The sequence below is a fragment of the Dermacentor albipictus genome, chromosome 1 (genome assembly GCF_038994185.2).
Source record: "Dermacentor albipictus isolate Rhodes 1998 colony chromosome 1, USDA_Dalb.pri_finalv2, whole genome shotgun sequence".
Classification (NCBI taxonomy): domain Eukaryota; kingdom Metazoa; phylum Arthropoda; class Arachnida; order Ixodida; family Ixodidae; genus Dermacentor; species Dermacentor albipictus.
In genome coordinates this window covers 517,300,304-517,316,418 of record NC_091821.1, presented here as the reverse complement: position 1 = coordinate 517,316,418, position 16,115 = coordinate 517,300,304, and the positions used below count along the sequence as shown (strand labels likewise).

At 46.9% G+C, this 16,115-nt stretch overlaps 1 protein-coding gene across 4 annotated transcripts in view; it reads right to left on the bottom strand.

Annotated features, from left to right (window-relative positions):
• LOC135912451 (COMM domain-containing protein 8-like) overlaps positions 1–16,115 on the bottom strand; it is a 211,299-nt gene that overhangs the window by 114,940 nt on the left and 80,244 nt on the right. For 3 of the 4 annotated variants that reach the window (XM_065444892.1, XM_065444893.2, XM_065444894.2), the window contains exon 3: positions 10,241–10,318. The exons of the other annotated variant lie outside the window; for it this stretch is intronic. In XM_065444892.1, the coding sequence (XP_065300964.1) occupies positions 10,241–10,318 (78 nt within the window). The remainder of the gene's footprint in view (positions 1–10,240; positions 10,319–16,115) is intronic. 4 annotated transcript variants of the gene reach the window in all.

Below are 16,115 nucleotides of genomic sequence, written 5' to 3'. Positions count from 1 at the left end.
GTCTGTTTCAATCATGTCGGATTAAGAATTCAGTCGATATTTTCAGAGCGTTCCGCTCCTGCCTGCTCCGCATGTTAGTCTGTTTGACTACTCTCAACGGCCGATTCCAGTGCTAGGTTGTTTCCAGGCAGACGTTCGGTTTAAAGGCCGCACAGTGTCGCTACTTTTTTATGTTGTTCACCGGACTTGTCTGATCGGTCTTGACGGCATTAAAGCCTTGGATCTTCGCATTGAGGGTTCTGCTCTCAAGTGCTTATACATGTCCGTTGCTCCGCAGCCGACTGTTGTTGACCCGCTATCCTGTTCTATTTCCACACCGTCAAGCATGCAGCCCCGTAACAAAGCTCTTCCGCCAGCCTTAGCACATGAGTTCAGTTCACTTTTCAGTCCCGAGTTGGGTCTTGCTAAGCGGTTCACGCATCGCATCAAGACACGGCAAGGCGTGCAGCCTGTAACTTCGAAGCTTCGCCGTCTGCCGTATTCTCTCCGGTCACCAGTATCAAACGAGCTTCATAGGTTGCTGAGCCTTGACATCATCGAGCGGATCGATGCTTCTCAATGGTGTGTCCCCTATTGTTGCTGTTAACAAGAAAGATGGTAGCATCAGGATCTGTGTAGACCTTCGCGAGACAAACAAAGCTATTGTTCCAGACAGTTTCCCATTGCCCCTTACAGAGGAGCTGCTTCACACTTTGGTAGGCGCTACACACTTCTCCAAACTTGACTTGGCTTCCGCTTACCATCAGGTTCTCTTGCACCCTGACAGTCGGGATCTTACAGCTTTCATCACTCATGATGGGCTTTTCCGTTTTAAAAGAGTTTGCTTTAGGTTGGTTTCTGCCCCAGCGGCATTTCAGAAGATGATGGTGAAAATCCTTGACCGCTGCCCTGGCGTGTTGTTCTACATTGATGATGTCATCACTTTTGGCAAGACCGCAGAAGAACACCTTTCAAACTTGAAGACCATGCTGCAAAGGACAAAGAACGCAGGTCTGAAACTGAACAACAAATGCCTTTTCGACGTTACAGAACTTGTCTTTCCAGGGCACAAGGTCACTGCACGTGGTATCTCGCCACCTCCAGAGAAAGTAGACTCCATAGTTAACACACCAGTGCCAACTGATGTGGCCACCTTTCGTTCGTTCCTGGGTCTCGTAGAATACTATTCCAAGTTTCTTCTACACTTGGCACAAGTGGTTGTGCCTATGAGAGTCTTACTTCACAAAAATGAGCCATTCATCTGTTCTGCCGAAGCAGACAGCGGTTTCCGGAGGGCCAAGGAAATGCTTTTGTTGAGTACAGTCCTCCAGATGTTCGATCCGTCATTGCCAGTCATTGTGTGGACCGACGCGTCCGACTGTGGGCTGGGAGCAGTCCTGCAGCAACAAAGTGGCCACGAGCTCCGCACAGTCGCTTTCGCATCTCGTACACTGTTGCCTGCACAGAGAAAACATTCAGTCGGTGAACGAGAAGCTCTTGCGTGCATTCGGGCGTGTGAGCGATGGCACACGTACCTGTGGGGTCGCCATTTCACAATTCGAACAGACCACCAGGCACTGGTGTCCTTGCTGTCGTCACAAGGACATGGAAGACGCCCACTCCGAATCGCATGCTGGAGTGCACGACTGCTTTGCTACAATTTCACTGTTAAAAACCGCAAGGGGTCCACAAACACTGTAGCAGATGCACTTTCTCGGCTACCAGCACCTACCTCAGAGGCAGAGATCGCTGAGGAAGAAATTGTCTCGTTCATTGAGCCAGCCTGCGTGACTAAGGAGAAGTTCAGGCAGGCTGCCCTTGACAACAGTTGCCTGGAAACTGTCAAGTCATTTGTGCTGAGTTCCTGGCCGCCAAAGAAGTCCATACCAAAAGAGGCGAAACCATTCTACGCCGTTCGGGAAGAACTTTCTGTTGTCGATAACCTGCTTCTGCATGGAGAGCGCCTCGTTGTTCAGTCTTCCCTCACGGCTCAGATCATCGGCACCGCACACGAGACACATCTGGATATCACGCGCACGAAGGCGCGACTGCATGAGCGGTTCTGGTGGCCACGAATGGATAAGCAAGTGGAAATGGCAGTAAAAAACTGCCATATCTGGAGGCTGATAAGTCCGCCAAAACATCACCAGCACCGTTGCAACCTGTTGAATGGCCTGAGCGACCGTGGCAAAAGCTTGGCCTAGACATTGTTGGTCCTTTGGAGCATGCAGCTTACAACAGCAGATTTGCTGTAACGCTTGTTGACTACCATTCTAAATGGCCAGAGGTGTATTTTTGCAGCGAAGTGTCCACGCGCACCGTGAAAGACTTTTTAACAAACGTTTTTGCCCGTGAAGGCTACCCAGAAGAGATTGTTTGTGACAATGGACCTCAGTTCACTTCGCGTGAGTTTATAACTTTCCTGCAAAACAGAGGCATCAGTCTTTCACATTCTTCGGTATACTACCCCCAAGCCAATGGGCAAATAGAACGTTTTAATCGCACATTGAAGAATTTCATTCAAGTTTCACTCCTCGAAAGACACCCACTCCAGCAAGCTGTCACAGAATACCTTGCCATTTACCGCTGTACTCCGCACGCCACCACCGGGGTCGCCCCAGCAGTCCTGCTGCATGGTAGAATGCCCTGAACCAGGCTGGATGTTGTGGGTTTCTCAGCACCAGCATTTTCTGAAGACCCAACCAAGGAGTTGGTGCGACTTCGTCAAAAGGTTAGGCGTCAGCAGCAAAGCAGCAAGCACTACACGGACAAAAGGAGAGCCGCCAAGAAGACGAAGATAGCCGTAGGCGATTTTGTCCGTGTCAAAACACCGTACGTTCGATTCAAGAAAGACGGCGCCTTTTCTTCACCAACTGAGGTGATCAAGAGGAGGAGACCATCCTCTTTCCGACTTGGAGACGGCTGTACATGGAATGCCTCCAAGCTTTCCAGGGTTCCGGAGAGGGGCACCTGGGAACCAGGCCCACCTGCCATGCCGCAGCTGCGGTCTCCTGATGCGCTGCAGCCCACCACGTCACAGCTTCCTGATGCGCTGCAGCCTGCCACGCCGCAGCCGCGGTCTCCTGAGGTGCTACAGCCTGCCACGCTGCAGCCGCTGTCTCCCAATGTGCTGCAGCCTACCGTGCTACAGCCTCCTTCTCCCAGGACGCAGGCACTGTCTCCTAGCATACCACAGCAGCAGTCAACGAGCCCGTCGCCAGTGCGACGTCTAACGCGGCCGAGCCGAGAGCGCCGGCCACCGGCCTGGCTCCAGGACTATCAGACCAATTAGTTGGCGGTCTGACATTATGTACATAGGTTGTAAATATGTGTAAATAAGTACAGTGTGCATGCTTTGGGGTTTTCCTTACTAATACTTACTAACAACTAACCACTAAAAATAAGGGAGGGAGTATATAATATTCAGTTTCGTAATTCATTTCAGTTCTTTATTCCCCAGGGGCGCTTCTGTTCTTCATTATATATATTGGTTGTATATGTTAAATAAACGGCTTCGGGACGGCTGGAGCCTGACTTCCACCTTCGGTCAACACCACAACATGGAAGCACATGAAAGACGGCGGTCTTACACCTCATCTTCCTATTTGTGCAGGTTGGTTGTAATTCAATGGTGCCTACTCTTACACCTTCTTTTGGCTTACAAACGAGTTCACGACTAGCGCCTCACGGTGCCCAACATTGTATGCTGCTCCATGTTCCCTATATAGGTTGGCGCCTGTTTGCTACATAGGTTACATAGGTTGGCGCCTGTTTGCACATGCGGCGCTTGGGATAACGAATCCCTCCGAGACTAAATCCTATAAGGTGTCGCATCCACAAGGATTTGAGAGAGCCTGCTCTATAAAGGACCTTCAATAACGCTAAAGAAGGCGAAAGAAATTGGAAGAAGCATCCAGCAAGTTCACAAAGAACTTCAAGTCTTCAACAGTTTGCCCATGCATCGCGTCTCGACACAGCGTCAACATGGCATCGCTAACCTTCATTTTCGTCGCCCAAGTGCTCAAGGTGGCAGTCCTCACGAACCTTTTTTTTCTCGACCCAATGGGTTCAAGATGATGCCCAACAACATAGCAGGAAGGCGTGATCTGGAGAAACCGGCCAAGATGGTGCCCAACAAGAATTTCACCAGTCAAGCTGCTACAGTCTATTGCTACCAGTGTGGATCAACTGGGCACATAGCATCCGATCCAGGCTGTCTGGCTAAGCATGTTACCTGCCATGCGTGCAAGAACGTCGGTCATTATGCTACAGTTTTCCATTTGAGGAACCGAATGCATCGACCGTCTACGGCATGAGCTCGGCTCATTCCCTCTTTTGCTGCTGAAGCAAAATAAGCAAGTACAGTCTCATCTGTGCTAACAATTCAAGCCCCAGATACCCATCCGGCAACAATTTGTGCTGAAGTCCTTATTGCAAATACTTCACTCAAGTATCTTGTAGATACTGGAGCTACAGTGTCTCTGATGAAGAGCACTACATATGAAGAACACTTCAAGGATAAAAACAGTGTCCTGTGCTCTTTACACACTCGCCCTGTGTTGCGCTGTTCCTGTTTTCATTCTAAAGATGAACCAACCAGCCCCATTGAACACACTGTTAACACTTCAAGGGTTTCCCATTGTCTGCTTCGAGTCTCCGACTCAAGAACTACTCTCAGTAACAGATAATAAATTCAGGTCAATTCAGGACAATTCTCCTCAGTCGGCATGTACCACAATAAGTCTGCAGCAGTGACATTTCACGTCACAAACTAGGGCACTTCTCTTCTAGGCCTTGACGCCATTCAAGCTCTGGGCATCGAAATTCAAGGATCTTCGCTCACATGTCAGCAAGTGTGAGGAATTCCAGCTGACTCAAGTGTCCAGTCATCACCTTTACCGCACCATGCTCCAGCAGAATTCTCTACATTCTCAGGACAACTGGGACTTGGGAAGGGCTTCATCCATGACGTTCGTCTACAAGCTTCAGTGCAACCAGTCTCAGTGAAACTACATCGTCTACCTCTGGTTCTCTGTGTGCAAGTCTCTGCCGAACTGTATCGCCTGGAGTCAGCTGATATCCTCAAACGTGAATCAGTGTCTAAGTGGATTTCCCCGCACGTCGCGGTTCGGAAGAAAGACAATTCCATTTGACTTTGCGTCGATCTCTGGGAAACCAAGAAATCCATTGCAGTCAATGCTTTTCTGCTACCAAGAATTGATAATTTTTGTATAGACTTGCTGAGGCCAATGTTTTCATTCCTACTGATGCAGGTTTTCCTGCTGCACCCACTACATTACAACCTCATGTTTCACCCCCGTGACCGGGTTCTTGCTCCGCAGAAGAATCTGCAGAGCTTCCAGCTGACATTCTGTCCCAGCCTACAATGTCTGAAGGAACTCGAGACACCACCACACTTTTCCAGCTCATCTACAAGTAACAATTCTTTTAGACCTTCTCCCCAACAACCAGTCTTCCGCAGGTCTACATGAAGTAAATAACCCCCGGCATGGTTTAAGAACTATGTCACTAAATAGCTCCTCTTTTGGTTTGCTTGGAAATGTTCATTTTACTCTTCTCTAAGCCTCCTAAAAAAAAATTGCATCATCCTTACTGCCTTGCTAAAACAGTTCCTTCACTCCTACTTACAAATTTATGCATTACTGGTGACATCGTTCACATTGCTATGATTATCATGTTATCTTAACGTTACTGCTTTCAGCATTTCAGGAACTTGAATCAGACAGGTTTCTATTCCTCCAATGTGAATTCAGCTCTTATGCCAAAAATGTTCCTTGCATACCTGTTAGGTAAAAGACAAGCTTCAAAATGGGAGATTTCTCACAGCGTAAATGTGCAATGCGTACATCCACATTTCACTACGGTAAATGACTGTTATATGAATTTGTTTCTCTGAACCAAAAATGTCTCTCCTATGTCACTATGGTTGTGTAGTATCTCTGAAAAGAAGGGGTATTTCTTTCTTGCCTCTTGCAGCTTAAACTTGCAGTAAGCACACTTACGAAGTCTACTTCGCTCAGTTGGCCATCACACCACTCATGCTCAGAGTAAATGAGCCACCCATCCTTGTATCCGAGGCAGATACATGGGTGTCTTTTTTTTAAGTGCAATATGTATCGTGTGTCAATGTTTATAATTTCTCAAACTAGTAAACCAACTAGCCCTCATCAAGATCTTACTAGTAAAGCAAGCTTCGTTTCTTGGTTGTCCCAAGATGGGTTACAAGTGTCTTATTTAACTTTGCTTTTTTACAGTTTAACAGTGTGATGTGCAATGTTCTTTTTATTATGTTCACTTTTGCATATTGTGCATTAAAAAGGGGGGGGGGGAACCAAAGATATTTTGCGCATTTCATTTGTTGCCTTGAACATGGCGTTCACATGTAGAAGTGCCTGCTGTTAGAAAAGTCTGTGATAGATAATCGTACCTATATTTTTCATTGTATAAAGATGACCAGAGTAGTCTATAAATGTAAGGGTCCTCTCACAACATTATACATTTTGTAACTGTGAAGTCGAGGTTTTGACGGAAGCCCGTCTGGTCAGGAGGCATCATGAAGAAGGGTAAAAAGAAGGACACCGACCACTGAATGAATGCATGAAAAGACATTTCGGCTGCCCTGACGGGAGCCTTGTTCACAATGAAATCAAGGACGTGCGATACAATCTTTATATGGCTTTAAAATATGACGTAAGCAGCACGTGTAAATGGGGGGGAGGGTTCCGTCATTCCGGTTGAGGGTGCTATCTGTCATTTGGATTAGGAGGGATTCCAAGTGGTGTCTTGACGTCAAATTTCTTCCTTGATGACGGAAAGAAATAATGAAGAAAGAAATGAAGAATGCTAGGCATAACGTTAGGATACAGAAAGAGCGCGGTATGGATCAGAGAGCAAACGAATATAGCCGATACTCTAATTGACAGTAACAGGAAAAAAAGATGGAGCTGGACAGGTGATGTAATTCGCCGGTTAGATAACCGTTAGACCATCAGGGTTACAGAATGGTTACCAAGAGAAGGAAACGCAGTCGAGGACGGCAGAAGAGTAGGTGGAGAGATGAAATTAGGCCATTCGCGGGCACTAGTTGGGATTAGTTGGCGCAGGACAGGGGTAATTAGAGATCGCAGGGAGGGGCCTTCGCCCTGCAGTTGAAATAAAATAGGCTGATCATGATGATGATGATCAAGAAGCCTGCTGTTCTAATTGCTCCTTCAGTGAAATATTGGCCTTGGCGCTTGACCTGCTCGTGATAGTGTCATATAAGGAGCAAGGTGACATGGTGTCGTCCAGGCATGATCATGGGCTTGGACTCATCTTGGTTTAGCAGGGCCTTTTCAAGTGATCTGCCGATTCTTAAGACTGTTTGTATGTTTGTTTGCGTCAATCCATGGGTCAAGTTTCCATAACGAACTAAATCTGGGAACATTCTCCCCTTGTTCTTTGCATTTAAGCTCCTCAGAATAGACCGCCCGTTGCACTGAACAGACGATAACTCTTCCAGCTGGAGTGAGCTGATCCACAGAGGCCTGCTTGGGGCAAAATGAACCAGGTTCTGTACTGGTTGATGCCATATGAGAGGCATAGTGGAAGTTTCCAGCTGCCCATGAGAACTGCCATCGCATGCTCCATCATGGCCCAGCTTGAAAAATGCTCAAACTTGCCAGGTGTAAGTCTCCCTGAGCTCACGCTGGTCATGAGGGCGCTCGCTTGGGGCTGTATGTTGCACACCTGCCAACCTGACAATTTGGAAATTTGTAAAACTATCGCGGCTGGGGGGATGGGGGGGGGTGGGGGGGGCACGGCAGCATTCTTTTTTAAGGGATTTACCTTTTGCGACAAGCTTACTCACATTTTCACAACCCAAGTGAAATCCGTGTCTTGGAGAGCAAAGAGTTAAAACTCCACTGGGGCAAAATTTATTTTTGCAATGATTTTGCTGTTGCCGACTTTGCCTGCTTCAGAAACTTCTCCATGTAAGTTTGACCAAAGCAAGTACCACTCTGGTGCCCCTTGACCATCAGCATTTTGAGTGCTTTCTCACACACAGATGAGCTAAACTCTGTTTGATTTTTGTTCACAGTGCTCAATATTCTCTGACATTCAGCATTGCTGTGGGGAATGGAGAGAATACCCAGCATAACCATTGAAATTCTGTGGAACCTGAGCTATCTGTAGACACTTCAAACGCTTTCCAATTGCAACCACTGCACGTTGCACCTTGGCTCATTCAATATGTTGGCTGGAACCTGAAATGCTTGCAAGTTGGCAAACTCGACTTCAAGAGCGTCGATTGCTGCTTCTTTTGATTCGCCACTCTACTGGGGTACGATAGCAGGGAACGCCACAATAAAATGACATACGCTGTTGAATGAAGCAGTTTCCAGAGCTTGTACTTGAGCAACTCCAGCAATCTTGAGATTGACATCTTCTAGCGGGAATTTGTGGCGAATGTAATCGCATGCTGTCGTTAAGTAAAGATGTACAACAGAGAAGAACTGCTCCCTCTCAATGCAGCTCAATGTCTCAACCACAGAGTAGGTTGTGCAGCCAATGACTACGTCTTCATCACTTTTCTGGTTCTCTACAGCTCCACAGTCAACTTCCAGCAATTAATGACATGCCTTGACAACATCTGGGTGCACAAATCTAGTCGGGAGATCCTTGAAAAGGTGGTTCAAGAGGCCTCTCAGTACATGAATCTGAGGAGACTGTGCCTGAAGGAGGCAGTTTGCATTCTCAAAAAGTGGTATAACATTTTGGGGAAAAAGACAGCATGTGCTGTTTAGCTCTGATGACAAAAAATAAAACAGGCGCTCCTCATGGGTCATGTGGCTGGCTTCCCCAGAATCTTTGGTATGAAGTTTCTTTTTTTTTTTTTTTGCTTGTGGTCCAGAATGAGCTCCTTTCCTCTTCAGCGAGAGTTCATCGCCATCTATGCGTTTTTTCCCGAGGCCTGCAGCAGTCTTGTGAAGGTGTGTAGCAGACTTTGGGGTCAGTGCAGGGCTCTTGGGTGCTTGTGAGGAAGTCTTCAGAATTTGGTATGACTCAAAAAGCAAGCTCTGCTTGTTGCACTGCTTTGTGTCAGACAAAAAAAAGCTGAGTAGCGGTTTCCACTGGTCAAGCAGCCTCTTCAAACACTTTTCCAACGACAGCCAACGTGTCGGTGAATGCTTCAAATCGATCTTTCCATTTTGAGCTTTACCTTTACTTTTACAGGAAGACATGAAGCTCCTTTTTCGGAGGCCAAGTTGATGAGATGGCACTATCAAACCTGGTTGGGCATCTCTCAATACAGTAGAAACACTGTTTTTCTTGCCGATCATGACATTGGCATTGTCCAACACATAGCCAACAGGTTTCCAACAGACGAGACTTCACCTCGTCCAAAACCAGATTTGCAATCTTGTGACCCGTCACTTGCCCTTGGATTGTCCCGAGCCAAAGAAGGCGGCTTTCGACTCTACTCGTTTCTTTAACGAAATATGTCGCCAGAATAGGGTAAAGCTGCATATCCCTATTGTTACTGCAATCCACAGCGATCGATAATACTTGCTGTTTTAGGGCATCCAGCAAAGGAGTCTCCACGTTGGCGGCCATTTGCCAAACAATTGACGTCGTATTTGTTTGTCCACAGGATTTAACTTCTTCGCACTTGGGGAACATCTGCTGGAAAAGCGGTCCGGCATGATCGCTGACACTCAACGGGATGTTGTGTTCAACTAAAAACGCCATGAAGAGGCATTCTGCACGAATCACATCGAGATCGTGTCGCTGCATACAAAACTTGTTAGGCTTGGCTCACTGTCCACAGCTCTCACGTATCCCTGATGCTTTTTCGAAGTGATGTGGACCTTGATGTCAGACTTGCCGTCATGCGAGATGTTCACATCACAGGCAAACGTGGTGCACAATCCGAACTTCCTCCCTTTCTTCGACGGCATGAAGCGCAAAATATGGATTTGTGACCCCCCTAGCAGACAACAGAAGTCACTACAACCTTGCAGCTGCTGATGATGATATCACGCATTCGTATTGCCCTTTGGTGGCAGCGCAAGGTACCCAGGGTGTAGTTTTACTACATTCTTAATGTTTTTCTGCAAATAAGATGTTTTCTGTAAAATTTCAAGCAAGACTTGTAAAATCGTAAGACTGCTCGAAATTCGTACATTTTACGGAAATTCGGAAGAGTTGGCAGGTATGATGTCATTGTCAAAACTTGGATAAATAAATTCAAACCTACCCCAAAGGACTTGTGGACACTCTTCTTGACGCTCAAGGGACGCTGGACTGGTGAGCCATGTTCACTGTTGAAGGTGCACTGCAGATATAAATATTGTGCTGTGATCAGCTGGGTTAACATCGGTTGGAACATAGTGCCACTGATCTGGCTATGTTTATCTTCTGATGCATTCCACCCGATTACTGGCGTACACGTCAAAGCTTCTTGCCTCACCTGCCCGTGTGGACGCTCACAGCATCAACTGTTGCGTCCATTTCTCGTTCAGTGAGCTCTGCCAGCTCCATCACTAACACTGCAGCACACAGCACGAGCTTCAGAAAAGTGTGTTTGGGAAGCGGCGCCAGCTTAGATTTTGCCATAATGAACCCTACGTAGTGGGCACTTCTTAGATTGGCAACCTTTAGATATGCTACAGCAGCGACAGCAGTAGTAGATGAGTCTGAGAAAAAGTGAACTTCTTTCCGGTGAGCTGTGGGAACTTGCATGTTCTCAAAGGCCCGTACAAATTCTTTCCATTTGTCCCACTCCTTTCTCCTGTCATCAGAAAGTGGGGTGTCCCAATGGCAGGTGTCCGTAACAAGCTCTCGAAGAAGAGACATTGTGAACAAGGCTCTCGTGTGGGGGCCGAGACATCAGTTAAGTAAAAATTGAATATTCACCTCCAAAGGACGAGGGACAAGTTGAGACAGGTCAAGCGTTTGTCCTGCCTTGACTTGTCCCTCATCCTTACTACGCTATAGCCGTGTTTACATGAATGCGACAGTGTCGCATCGCATCGCATTTCTAGCGCATCGCATACATGTAAACAGCGGTAATGCGCTAGGAAGGCGCATTGCATTAATGTGCCAGGTGAGGGTAGACTTACGGGCGCGAGTCGACTCTCGTGGAGCATGCAAACGCAGCATCGTCGCATTAGGAACTATGGGAAGGAATTAGCTGTGGGACTGCCGTGCCGCGTTGGTGAAGCTGCGAGACAGCAACGCCCGAAGCAGAAGCAAAATGGCATCCCCCATGGCAACTTCGCTCACCACAGCGTGCTCAACGCGAAACTGTTTCTCAGCAATCAGCCACCATTGTGCACTCAGCCCACTGTCCGAAACCAGTTACACCGGAAGTTGGCTGCATTTCCCTTATACGACACCATGTGGCGCTACATTCTCGCGAGAGTTAATACGCTACATGTAAATGGCGACGCATTGCCTTTCCCAAATGCGCTTCGAAATGCGATGCGCCACTGTCGCGTTCATGTAAACAGGGCTTATGTTACTTGTATCATGGTCAATGTTGAAGCCTCCCCTTATATAAGATAAAGAATTCACTGACGATTACAATACTCCCTAATGCAAAATTTGAGCACAGCTCTTTATGTGTTTTCATTTCATGATATATTGAGACAACGAATTTGAGAGAGACAATCGTCGAAAATCTGATCCGTGGGTCAAGCGTGTTGGCTTTTATGCATGACTCATTCAAGGTTCCAGTGTAATCGCTGGTGCCACTTGGCTTTCAAAAAGTACTAAACAATTTGTGTCACGCATGCTATCAGATTACAAAACAATCACAAACCATGACAATCGAAACAAGCGTGAACGAGACCAAACCAAGCAAATGAAACAAGAGCAGCGAGAGCTAACACGAGCAGACAATAGTATGAGACGTGCACTTCGGCTGAGACCATATATGAGTATGCATTGAGTGGTCGAGTGGGTCCGCATGAAACCAGTTTCCTGGGCGCTCATCACTGGGTCTCTTCGATTTTCCACTTCTGGCTACCTGTGGGCTACCAGAGCTAGCCAGAACACCTTCATCTTTCTCGGGTTACCCCGCCCACTATGCCATGCACTACGCCGGCTGTTCCATATACTTGGGCTGGGCAGTTCTGGCTACCCGCAGGCTGCCAGAACCAGCCAGCACGATTTAGATCTGGCTGCTCTCTGGAAGTTCTCTGGCTAGCAGGTGACTAAAGGAGGCGATGAGTGCTCGCCGCCATCCTTGTGGGGAGAGATTGCAATGCAGGCACTTCCGGACTTTGCCTCGCTCAACCAACTAGCTATGGTCATCTTCAGATTTCCTTACTTCTAGCGTTATGCTTTTCGGTTCTAATGCACCATTCTGCACTGCGAGGCGGTGCGACATGAGCGGCAGTGAACCATTTGAAGCTTGTGTCTGTGTGTCCCATGAACGCTTCTTCCCAGTGGTGAACAGCACCCCGCGCTCTCATGCATGCACGTTATCTACATCGTGTTCCGCGCAAGTTGTAGACGCCCAGTCACACACATTGCAGTACATTTCCAGTTCATCTTTCTTTGGTGGTGTTCCTTTTCACATACCTCGCATATGTATGCGGCGATATCTCCTTTTTACTGCAGTTAGCAATGGTGTCGCAGCTAGCCAATGTTCGCTTAGAATGACAGAAAGCTGGGCTAGTTGGTAAGGATTCATTATGCAAAAAAGAATTGAGGCGTGCAGACAGGACACAAGAGTAGAGAAGTGGACAACACAAACGCCGACTAGTCGGCGTTCGTGTTGTCCACTTCTCTACTCTTGTGTCCTGTCTGCACGCCTCAATTCTTTTTTGCATAATTAGCCCATGTTCGCTCTGTCTCTCCATCATATGCTTGGGTGGCAGCTCAACATCGATATGTGTTCGAAGTGCAGGCCATTGACGTTAAGAATGCACTGGTTGAGTAATAGGTACATGTAAATTAGCTTATTGCTATCATGATGGTGACCAATAATGTTTTTCATGAGAAACTTTTCGCTGGTCACAGGCGCCGTGCATTTTCATGTGTCAGTCGCATCCCCAGCTCCTTAGGGTCAGAAGAGAAGCACCGTCAGCCAGAACAAACTTTCTGAAATTGAAGTCCAAGCAGGACAGCACAAAATTTTATGCCTATAAGACATACCCGGTTTAGAACGACAGGAAGCTGAGCTAGTTGGTAAGGATTCATAATGCAAAAAAGAAGTGAAGCGTGTAAACAGTTGATAGTTGCAGACAGTGCAACTATCAACTGTCAACACAGCAGGTTCTAGTTGCAGCTGATAGTCGGCGTTCGTGTTGTCCACTTCTCTACTCTTGTGTCCTGTCTGCACGCCTCACTTCTTTTTTGCATTGTGAAGACATACCCGATATCCTGATCTTTCATGTCTTGTCAAGTTATGACACAAGATCAACTCATCAATGTTGCTACGGTGGGCGATGTGATCCCTGTGAGCACGCATTCTCAAGCAATTGTTTTCGGGGATACAATCACTTAGTGCAATTTTGCGTCACCGCATCGGACGCATTGTAGGCCGTCTGTTGCGCTGTGCAAAGTGAGGTTGGCCCAGTGCACGTCTTGTGTCGACTCGCACGAAATCTCGCAAAAGTGATCATATATCTAAATGCAACTACAGTTCAACTTCGATATAACAAAGTAGGTCAAATCGGCTATTTGCTTCATCAATCGAAATTTTTTTGTACTGAAATTCGACCTTTTGTACCAATAAGTACAGTCACTGATAGATTTTTCTTGCATGGCAAGGGGCCACAGAATTTTCCGAATTATCAGGCAATCGAAAAAAAGCAAATTTAGATGAGAAAACAATTCATTTTGATGAATTTGGGAATCGGCGAGGAATGATACGATTTCATGTCACGTTGACGATATCTTCACATCGACCTGTCATGGTTACTTAGTAGCTATGGTGTTGGGTTGCTAAGCACGAGGTCGCCGAATTAAATCCCAGCCATGGCGGCCACATTTTGATAGGGGCGAAATGCGAAAACACCCATGTATTTAGATTTAGGTGCCTGTTAAAGAACCCCAGGTGGTCCAAACTTCTAGAGTTCAGTACTACATCATGGCTCATAATCAGATTGTGGTTTGGCATGTAAAACCCCATAATTTTAATCTTCACATCGGCGGTACAAATTAGGCAAAGCCAGCCACGCTTTTGCGTGCACTCCGCCCCCCTGGCTGATATTGCACTGAGACGACGCTATCATGAAAAGTAGTGGCAGCAGGAAGCGAATGCTTCATCTGCCTCTTGCTCCAACAAGTCACTGAAACTCTAGATTACGCAACCTCCAATACAGAACATGCGAGAAGACAGCTTACATGACGACATGCCATCTCAGCATGCCCACTCTTCGCACACACAGCAGACTACCTCTAAAAAAGCAGGGCACACAGCTGCATGTGTGCTTTCTGTGCTTACCGCCATGCGCAGCCACGGCCGAGATATGCACTAACCTAACCCCGTCTTCGCGCACGCCTGATAGCGTTACCGCGAGCTCACTCCTCTCCCCCTCTTTCTCTTTGCTTGCGCGGGAAGGTGGAACTCGTGAAGCCATCATCTTTCTTGTCTCACCCTCGCACACTTTCACTCGCACCTAAAGCACCAAGTGTGCCGGGCACAATAAGATTTTATTGCGCTTGGACCTCACACGGAATATGATGCGGCTCCAATGCTGCGGTCGCTCTTGTCGCTCTGCGCGCGATTTGAGAGGTGCGTTTGTGGAAGTTTGCAATTATTGTCTCGGCATTCCTTTGAGGTGGAAGCAAAATTTTGTTAGATTGAAATCGCACACAAACACACTTTGTTACCTAGGTATACTTTGTGGCGCAAAATACATTTCTTGAAAAGGGACAGAAGAAAGGGAGACAGTGAAGCGCCAAATTTTGCGCCACAAAGTATACCTAGGAAATCTAAGCACCAACTTGCCCAAGAAGAAGTCCTTTTGGAACACTTTGTTACATTGAGGTTCTAAATGCATGGTGTTCTATGGACAAGAGGTTATGAAAAGTTAAATACTTCGTTATACTGATAATTCCAGTATATTGAAGCTCGTTATATTCAGGTTTAACTATATACATTTTCAAGCTGGCAACGCCTAAATAGGTGGACTATGCCAGACGGCTGCCGTGCTGGCAGCATGATGACATATATTCCATGGCTCCTGGCGATCGATTTTGCAAACTTCGGGCAGCTTCATGTTGTCTTGGGATCCCCGCCCACGTGACTTTCTATCAGAACCGGAACTGGCTGCCATTTGGCTGGCAACGGGCTGCCAGAACTCTGAACATCGAAGAGGCCGACTGAAGGCGCCGCTCTCATTGGTCTCCGCCGTTCACAGCTCGTGTCTTTCACCAGAAGCTCCGCACTTGCTCTTTACTCTTTCATTGTTGTGCTCATTCGCTCGATTACGTCGCCACTGCCGCTGCTCACCATAGGAACGGGCAAAAGCTGCACTCTAAAAATTCTTAAAAAAGAAGGTGGTTTCTTGTTCAAACTGCTCAAAGAAAGTTGAAAGGCAAGCTGTTCACAACAGAAAAAGAAAAACAACCAGAGTGTACAGTGAGTATTTCGATGACCTCAGGCAATGATCTAATTAAATGAAGAAAGGTAAACTTTCCTTCACCAGCAATGTGATGCGCTTACAACACCTTCTGGCACGATTTAGAACGAAAGTGCCATAACCTGGAAGGTAAATAGCATCAATTTCTGAGCAGTACCCTGTTTTCGATAGCAACGCGGTGTCGAATGAGCAAGCTATGTTTACCAAAAACGTGGTGAGTTGGTCAACCGTATTCATGGCTCACTGCATATTCAGATGCAGTATCTGAAAGTATCATGGTTTTCAGAAAAAGTGGTGTTAAACTGGAAGACTGTGCAAATATCTGTAGCATTCATGACAAAAAATAAGAGAAAAGGCACGAGCACTATCTATGCTACAATTAAGTCATCTTCAAGAGATGGGTTTCAGAGCCAATGCATGAAAGTACATGGATGTCAGTCTTGCACACCAGAATAACACCGTTTTTTGTCCAAACATACTGCCACGAGACGTCCTTCTTTATCGCAATTGCAGGACCAAGTAGCTTCTCTGGTT